Source organism: Macrobrachium nipponense, chromosome 15 (genome assembly GCF_015104395.2).
Source record: "Macrobrachium nipponense isolate FS-2020 chromosome 15, ASM1510439v2, whole genome shotgun sequence".
Taxonomy (NCBI): Eukaryota; Metazoa; Arthropoda; class Malacostraca; order Decapoda; family Palaemonidae; genus Macrobrachium; species Macrobrachium nipponense.
Window position 1 is genome coordinate 55,612,864 of NC_087208.1, and position 10,000 is coordinate 55,622,863.

At 35.9% G+C, this 10,000-nt stretch overlaps 1 protein-coding gene across 2 annotated transcripts in view; it reads right to left on the reverse strand.

Moving 5' to 3' along the window:
* The window catches only part of LOC135194962 (TBC1 domain family member 10A-like), a 148,289-nt gene that overhangs the window by 14,211 nt on the left and 124,078 nt on the right, over positions 1 to 10,000 (reverse strand). Inside the window, exons 1-2 of one of the 2 annotated variants that reach the window (XM_064221199.1) lie at positions 6,301 to 6,819; positions 403 to 538 (exon numbers count right to left, since the gene is read on the reverse strand). In XM_064221199.1, the coding sequence (XP_064077269.1) occupies positions 403 to 538; positions 6,301 to 6,322 (158 nt within the window). In that variant the 5' untranslated portion in view covers positions 6,323 to 6,819. Of the gene's footprint in view, positions 1 to 402; positions 539 to 6,300; positions 6,820 to 10,000 lie in introns of those variants that run through there. The other variant, XM_064221200.1, reaches the window with a different exon arrangement.

Below are 10,000 nucleotides of genomic sequence, written 5' to 3' on the forward strand. Positions count from 1 at the left end.
AATAGATTCACATCAGCCGTGCATTTGATGCCTAGGCCAGTCCGTTACGACGCTCCTGATTGGCTGTTGATAAGCCAATCAATCACAAGGCTGGAAATTCTCTCGAGAGAGACAGTTCACATAGGCAGGATGTAGTATGTTCCGCCACCTCTCCTGAGGGATATTTTTGAAAGACGTATCTCTAAAGAGAGGTGGAACATACATCCTGCCTATGTGAACACACTCTCGAGAGCCTGAGAGTTTCCAGCCCTGTGATTGGCTTATCGACAGCCAATCAGGAGCGTCGTAAGGGACTGACTGGCCTAGACTATCAAATGCACGGTTGATGTGAATCTATACCACACAGACTTTCCCAACCAGGCAACCCGCACCCAAACAAAAAGGACCGAACTTCGAACTTACCCATCTTCCGTGTACTGGGCACCGCCCAGGAACCCGAATTTGTCGGGCACAGTAGAGACCTCGGAAGCGGCTGCCACGCTACTGGCCACCGATTCGGAATCGGACCAATCGCGCTCTCCCGTGGCCATTTCCGGATCTGGAATGGGGAGGCGGAGTTAATTAAGCGGGGAGGACTTCGAAAAAGACAGCGGGCTTTAAATGGTGACGTCAGTAAAATAAACAAATAAATGAATAAAAAGACATATACATAAGAGATTACCAAGACATAAATAAATAAATGAATAAAATTAAATAAAAGAATATCGGCATGCATAAAACACAGCGGGCTTAAATGCTGACGTCAATAAAATAAACACATAAATAAAGACAAATAAATAAAATACTATCAATACATGAAATTAATGAAAAAAATAAACAAAAGAATGTCAGCATGTATAAAAGACAATTAGCCTAAATGGTGACGTTACTATATAAATAAATAAATAAAGGCATAAATAAAATATTATCAATGCATAATAACTAAAACAATAAACAAAATATCAGTAAATACATGCAAGAATATATACAAAAATAAATAAGAATCATCAATAAATGGTGATGTCAATAAATAAACAAATAAGTGAATAAAAAGACATATAAATAAGAGATTATCAATTCATACATAACTAAAAAAATAAACAAAATATCTGTAAATGAATGTAAAAAAATTACAAAAATAAATAAAAATTATCAATATATAAAAACAATGAGCTTAAATGGTGACATCAATAAATAAATAAATTAAAAAAAAAATTGTAATACATAAATAAAAAAATAAAATATCATTAAATACATGCAAAAATATTTACAAAAATAAATAAAAATAAATAAATAAATAAATAGATACAGACAAATTGAATAAATAAAATGAAAGGTTCAAGTCTATAATGGGAGAAGGTGACGCAATAATTGTGCACAAAAGCTTAATTTCACAACAGAGTAATATAAATATTAAACCAAAACTTAATACTAAAGTTGATTATAGAAGCTTAATGGTAATTATATCAATAAATAAACTAATAAGTAAATAAATAAACAAAATGCTTAAGTCCATAATTTAAAAGTAATATACTTATAAAAACTAAAGCTTAATACCACAATTAAATATAGTAATACAGACACCATTAAATACGATAAATTACCCTTAAGATATTAAATATTAAATCTAAATATTCATATATTCAAGTTTTAAGATGTAGAAATGAAATTCACTTGAAACAAACAATGGAGGCAAAAATCAAACCTCGGAATTCTAAAAGGGGAAAAAATTGAGTTACAGAAGAAAATAGCCAAATACTACTGGACCTATTTTGTACAAATCTTAAACATATACAATATTTACACCTTGCAGACATATCCATAATCTTCATAAGAGAGAAACTATGCAAAATAATCATGCTTCCTTCCGCCAATGGCAAGGAATACAGTTTAATCTTTCACCATACCAAGTCAGTTCAAACCTTTAAAACCTTCAGGCAACGTGGAAACATTTTAGATTCTTGAATTATAGAGTGAAGAGTTAATGAGAAAATTCTATAAATAGAAATGAAGGTCACCGAGTTTTTTATCTAAAATTTTTTTTTAATGATGATCGATTTTTTTTAGAAAGGAAGATGAGATGATCGATTTTTTTGAAGAAATGAAGAAGATCGATTTTTTTTAAAGAAATGAAGATGATCGATTTTTTTAAAGAAATGAAGATGATCGATTTTTTTTAGAAATGTAGATGATCGATTTTTTAGAAATCAATATGATCGATATTTTTGAGAAATGAAGATCGTCAATTTTTGTTTAGAAATGAAGATGATCGATTTTTTTTAGAAATGAACATGATCGATTGTTTTTAGAAATGAAGATGATCAATTTATTGATTTTTTTTTGGGGGGGAGGGTCATGGCTCCCACCCCACATCCTAAGTGATCACTCACGAGTTTCAGCAGGATAACCAACTCATTCCAGAGCCTTTGAAGAGTTTCAAAAAAAATTTGTATTATTTTTTTAAATTTTCTTTTTTAAAGCAAGAAATGACCATGTGATACTGATAGAAATATAAACAAAAATCTATCAACATAATCAGCTCCAGGTACCTAACTCTCATCAGTAATATTCATTCTCATTATATCAAAATCTAAAAAAAAAAAAGAAAAAAAAAACCTTTCCACGTCACCGAATCACAGCAAACATTTCCAAAAATGTGCTCTGGGTTTGTTTGTTTGTTTGTTTGTGTTTACGTTGCTAGAACCAGTGGTTATTCAGCAACGGGACCAACGGCTTGACGTGACTTCCGAACCACGTCGAGAGTGAACTTCTATCACCAGAAATACGTCATCTCTAACCCCTCAATGGAACGTCCGAGAATCGAACTCCCGGCTTAAGACCATACCGATCGCGCCACTGAGGCGCTAATGTGCTCGGGGTGGTGTGGGGGGGAAGTCTATTCAAACTCTCGCAATGAGAGCAGAACAGAACACACCTTTGAAGGCAGGTTCTCCCTGAAGACCGGTAAGTTAAGTTCTTCCGCCGTTCGGTCACGCACTTGTGGACCAGCGGTCAAAAATTCGGCGGCGTTACCGCCGCCTACTACCTACCTACAAGTCCGTCAGAACAGCGTCGTGCAGTTTCCAGAAACAACAACAACGCGTGCCTACGAAGCGAGGCAGCGTGGAATTTATTCGCGAGGTGGAGGGAAGCACTGGGCGTGAACAGAAAAGAAGATGAAAAAGAAAGAGTATATGAAGAAGAAGAAGAAGAAAGAGTATATGAAGAAAAAAAAGAAAGAGCAGAAGAAGATGATGAAGAAGAAAGAGTATAAGAAGAAAAAAGAAAGAGTAGAAGAAGAAGAAGAAGAAGAAAGAGCATATAAATAAGAAGATAGAGCATATGAAGAAGAAAAAAAGAAGAAGAAGAAGAAGAAGAAAGAGTATATGGAGAAAAAGACGAAGAAGAAGAAAGAGTATATGAAGAAGACGAAGAAGACGAATAAAGAGCATATGAAGAAGTAGTAGTAGAAAGAGTATATGAAGAAGAAAAAGATAAAGCGTATATATACGAAAGGTAAAGAAAAGGAGAAAATGCTGAGTGAGAAACATCAAAAAAAAGCAAAAAAAAGGAAAAAAAAAGAAAAAAGAAAACCGTAACATCTTGAGACTCTTTAGTGGAGAGTTTACGGCCTGCTCACTGAGCAAGAGCCCGTGCTGGCATAAAACAGCTCTATCAAAAAACAGCAAAAACACCACAGGCAGAATTAAAACGGTAAAAAAGACGACGCAAAATATGAAGCCTATATCCAGTCAATACTACATTTATTGATTTTGTACTCACATCAGGATCGAACCCGGGCCTTTCAATATTGAAAGGCATGGGCGCTGCCAACTTCTTTCCAAGACTTGTGTGTGGTTCAATTATTGGTAGCACAGAGGCCTTATTTAGCCTGGATTCGATCCCGATGTGAATCAGAAATTTATTTATCTATAATTCCGTCCCACACGTGATTGTGTGTTGAATAGGTCTTCTCTGTCTGTCTGTCTACTAAAATGTAACAAACAGCAACTTGACATGGAATCTTCGAGGAGACCTGATAATGGAAAAACTATAACTACCTCAAGCAATCACATTCTCTCTCTCTCTCTCTCTCTCTCTCTCCGACGAACCCAAAAGCGTTACAACGCCCCCCCCCCACCCCCCCAACATTCCTCACGTATGCAAGAGACGTATAGACACCCACTTGAAAGAAGAAAAAGGAGAGAGGAGGAAGGAAAAGTCGTGACACTTGAATGAGCAAAACACGAAGCTCTGCACAGCAACACACACACACACACACACACACACACACACACACACAACACACACACAACACAGATATATATAATATATTTATATATATATATATATATATATATATATATTTATATATATATATAATAAATGAATAAAAAATGGAGGAAAAAATAAAATATAAAAGAAAATAAACTGTTCATGACACGATCTGTTGCAGCTGCTTTTTAAAGAGAGCAGAGACAAGAGAGATCCGCTGTTAACCTGTATAATAAATATATATGTATATATGAAATTATATATATATATATATATATATATTATATATATATATATATATATATATATATAATACAGTTTAACAGCGGATCTCTCTGTCTCTGCTCTCTTTAAAAAGCAGTTGCAACAGATCGTGTCATGAAGGGTTTATTTTCTTTTATATTTTATTTTTTCCTCCATTTTTTTTAATTTATTTTATTTTTTTTTATAGAAAAGGGTCGTCGGTTTTATCCATTTTTGGCGATTGAATTTCTCATTGGGATGTTCTCAGAGTTGAAGAAACTCGAAAAAATTGTGGGAAAACAAATGATTACGTCGTCTGTTAAAAGCCTGATCTATTTCTCAAAAATATCATCTGTTAAATACTTTAATTAAAACTGCCGGACTATTACTGCCTGTGGCGGACTGTTACTGACTGTGACTGTTAGCAGTTATCAAAGGAACACGATATCATTTCATTTAATCAAATCATTTTACTCCAAACCGAGAGAGGAAAAATAAGTAAATGTAATTCGAAAAAAGGTTGTTCAGTCTTCGTCTCTAACGCAAAAAAAAAAAAAAAATAACCACTACTTGGCGAAACAAAAGGCATTGTTTAGGAGTAAAATGAGTTTTGCATAAAAGAAAAAAAACACGTCCCGCTATCTAATTTTAGAACGGAAACATGAACAGAGGAAGGTTCCTCTTAAAATACATTCTCCATACGTCATGACAAAGAGGATTAGTCAAATCCAGGTCTAGAAGAAGAAGAAGAAGAAACAGATGAGAAAGAGAGAGAGAGGAAGATGACCCACCTACAGACAGAGATATACATCTACATGTTCCTTTTTTTTAGTTAAAAAAATAAGAACAATTAAATTGGAAAGTAAAAACTATAAACAAATGAACTACAGTCATTATAAAAAACGATCTACATTCCATCGGTGAAGAAATAATGAATAAGGTAAAATGGAACCATGATAAACACAAAATACGAACTAAACAGAATTCATCCAATTTCTATCAACTACGATAATTGTTAGAACAAAATGAAAATATAGATAAATACAGTACTCATACAAAACCTCTAACCTTTACAGGAATTTTGTACGTACAGTATATAAATGGAGTTAACTGCTCTAATTATATACATACATATATAATATAAATATACTTCAAACTACAAACCAGTAATAAGTACAAAATATTAATCTACTTATGTACACACAATTGTTTTGCATGCTAAATTGGAACCAACTTCATGTGCTTTGACCACTGCCCAAAAACACACTCCACCATTAACCTGCTTGTTAAATACACCCCTGGTTATACTTACAGATACAGGTAGGAGGAAATATTAGTTTAAAAAAAAGACAACAACAGAAAAGAACCATAACATCATCAAGATACGCGTGAAAATAGATACAGTACTGGTCTCCCACTGTGGGAATGATAATAATACATCCATGACCTATTCTCCTGAGAGAGAAATATTAGTAGGTGTTAGATGTTAGTAATCTACCTGTAAAAAGGGGAATGTTAAGATTCCATACTACGTCACCTGGATTGCTAATGCACCAATAGAGAGAGAGACAAGACTCGGGGTTAAGTATATTAATGGCCTCGCTGGAAGTAAATGTGTGAAGATGCACGTATCAAAACTCCAGGAGAGGAAGAAAGCCAAATGCCATCATACAACGCCATTTCACACTTGCCATGTCAAGTAAAAAGCTGTGCTAATACAGGCACTTTTTTTTTATATATATATTCACATATGATACCCAATACCCACAGAGCAACGGAAGGACAGACAATACACATACTGACCGATGTACCACACGGCAGACATGGTGTTGTGGCGATGATGGACGGACGAAGAGATGTTGGTGAAGATGTTGGTGATGTTGGTGATATACAGTTGGGAGAGAAGATTGTTTACTAATGGTGTTTATTTATTTTTTTTTTAAGAGTTCCTGTGTGCTCTCTGCGTGTTAGGACGCGACCGGTGCGATTTCTTGGCAAGGTGTCTTGTCTGTGAGGTGTGTGAGTCTCTAAGTCTCTACAATCACAAAACCAAGCAATTTTTATTTATCTATTTATTTATTTTTTAGTGCTGGTGATATTTTCAGTCTTCGATAATTCACAAAACTCTTCGACGAACGATCAACTTCAACAACGGCACTTGATCACAGGCCAAATTTATGGCGTTCTCTTCTCCCGGAGTGTCTCTTCTTCTACAGAAACTCTGTAGGGCACAGAGCTCAGAGAGAGAGAGAGAGAGAGAGAGAGAGAGAGAGAGAGAGAGAGAGAGAGAGAGAGAGCACTAACGGCGCTTTCCTCCTTTCTTTATTCCTTCGGAACAGGCGACGTGGGAGGAGGCATCTGTCTCAAAAAAAAAAAAATAATACCGGAAGATTTCTCCCGGAAAGAGGACTTTAAATCCCACCTGCTTCCAGCAGTTTGTGTGGAAAAGGGGGGAAGGGGAAGGGGGCAGAGGAGAGGGTTGTAGGTGCCAGGAGGGAGTGAGGAAGAGAGAGAGAGGCTCCTCCTCAACACATGCCACCGATCGACACAGTTGGGACCGAGCGTCTCAGGAACACCTGCTGGAAAACGCTGTTGCTGCTTCTGCAGGAGGAGGAGGTGGAGGGAGGAGGAGGAGGACCTTTACTTGACTTGCGGTTTTCGGGAGGGCCCGTCTAGGGCGCCATCATCCCGCAGGCGGAACCACCAAACGTAGCGACGACGATCCACGTTTTCCCTTTCGAGAGATGAGGGGGATGGCGGGAGATCTTGATTTCTCTCTCTCTCTCTCTATTTCTTCAGTGGCCTCTTGTAGGGAAACTCCGCCGCCGCCGCCGCCGCTCCCCCTTCCACGTAAACGCGAGAACGCAGACTGTTCTCGCAACAGGAGCCGCGAGGCCTCCCTCCTTCGTCGGGAGATCAAGAGAAGGAAGGAAGCGGCCAAGAGGGCGGAGTTCGCACCCAGTTCTATTGTTTTCCCCAGGTCTCTCTATCTCCGGGCGAGTGCGTGCGTGCGTGCGTGTGTTTGAACGTACGTGATGTGTGTGTATCTATATACTTCTCTCTCTCATCACGTGTTTGTGTGTTTACATCATGTGCTGATTGTCCCTGTCAGCGATACAGACAGCGTCATGCGTTACGTCTTCCTCGATATTTTATTATATATATATTAGTCAGATGCGAATGCGATTAAGACAACTTAATTTAAGAACACCTGAAAGGCAAGATTTCAGATTAATTCATCTACAGCCTATTTAAATAAGCAAACAGGACAAAACAAACACAAACTTAAATCCTACAACATGAAAACAATAATCGTTCAAATGCCACGACATGAATTAAAAATACTACAACACATACAGACCTGAAAAAAAACATAAGGATCATTCTCATATTTCCATTAACAAAAACAGCACATCAAAACCGACATATTATTTCCCCCCCTTTTCCAAGGTTATTGAATTTCCTTTCAATCAACGTTAACAGTCTCTCTCTCTCTCTCCTCTCTCTCTCTCTCTCTCTCTCTCTCTCTCTCTCTCTCGAAGTTAACTACTTGTCAGCCTGTCAATTTAGCTGGCTGCCTGCAAGCCCTCTCAACACACGTAGACCCCCATCCCCCCTCCCCCCCTCTTTCACTCTCTCACGCACGCACACACACACACACACACACAACGAGACAACCAACAAGAACAATTAACTGGCAGCGCTCATGAGGCGTCTCTTCATGACTGACGTTCAAATGAGTCAAAAAGGAGAGTGAAGTCATCTCATTCTTGTGAAAGGGGGTGGGGTACATGTTCATTCAATCAATCAATGGATGACAACACATGGATACGCCGAGATGATCCTGATAAGGGTCAGACTTTTGAATCCACTACGCTTTGGAGTAATAATAATAATAATAATAATATAATAATAATAATAATAATAATAATAATTATTATTATTATTATTAGTAGTATTAGTAAGTAAACCATAGTAATTAAACCATACTGAAAGTAACCAGTTTATATATACATATAATATATATATATATATATATATATATATATATATATAAAATCTGAAGGAATTTACATAATTTAAAAGCCAATAAACACAAAGTACACGAAGGAATGAATAAGCGAATAAACACAAAAGTACACGAAGGAATGAATATTATATATATATATATACTATATATATATCTATATATATATATATATATATATATAAATATATATAATTATATTTATATATATATATATATATATATATTATATATAGATATATATATATATATATATATATATATATATATCAATCCAGCAAGGGCAACAAAAGTAATATGCCTTAGTTCATCTGCGCGAGGGACGACCTACACCATAAATTCCAGTTCCCAAAAAAAGTACAGTGAATTATGTAAAAAAAAAAAAAAAAAAAAAAAAAAAAAAAAAGCGCTTGCTACAAAATTTAACACGCCAATTCAAACGTATTATTAATAAAGATACAATAACTGAAAAGTGCCTAAATAAAAAAATAAAATATAAACCAGTGCTGGCTCCCAAATTCAAAATGCCAATACAAACGTATTATTAATAAAGATAGAATAACTGAAAAGAGCTTAAATAAAAAATATATATCAATAATAACAAACCAGCGCTAGCTCCCAAATTCAAAACGCCAATACAGGCGTGTTGTCGCTCGGGAGTTGGGGTTGGGGGATGGGGGGAGTGGGGAGGGGGGGGGGGGGTTTAAAGGGGGATTCACCTCACCAGCCTTGTAGTACGAAGGGGAAGTGCAACCTCCTACCCAAGTCCGACTTCCACCCGGCCACACAGCTTGTATTTCTCTTGTGCTACATGCGCCTCCTGTTATCCTATATTTTTCTATATTTCACTCTTATTTTGCTTTCAGTTTCATTCTCCCTTTTTGCCCCAGGTTCATACGATCTGTTTCTCGTGTTTCACCTACAATTTTTTACGTCTGGAGCTGCGTTATGAATGTTTATTATTTGTTTAATAATGTTTTTTTTTTTTTTTTTTTTTTTTTTGTATCATTTCAGCCAATGGGTTCGGCTTGTATAAGAAGTTACTTTTTAACTAATATTTATGGTACCTTACATTTTCCCTGATATTTATTCTTCACATTATACCTTATTTCTCTTTAAGCTTTCTCGGGGAATAAGCCTGCAAGCTACTTTGTTGTTGTTGTTGTTGTTGTTGTTTTGGGGGAGGAGAGCCTAAAAAGGTCTGAACAGGGTGTTTCGCGTCGAGTTAAAGATACAGGAATTTTAGAATAGGATATTTATGATTTACTCATTAGAATGAAAATGTAAAAAAAAAAAACAAAAAAAAAAACAATAAAGCGCATATCAAACAGCACAGAAAAAAATATTTCTAATAAAACATAGCGTATTTATTTCAATTTTCGTTGGTGAAACAGCGCGGTATTTGACCGTAGATTTTAGCACTTTTTAGTTAAGAAGTTAATGCTTGCAATTTACAAGTGAGGGGAAAATCTTGCA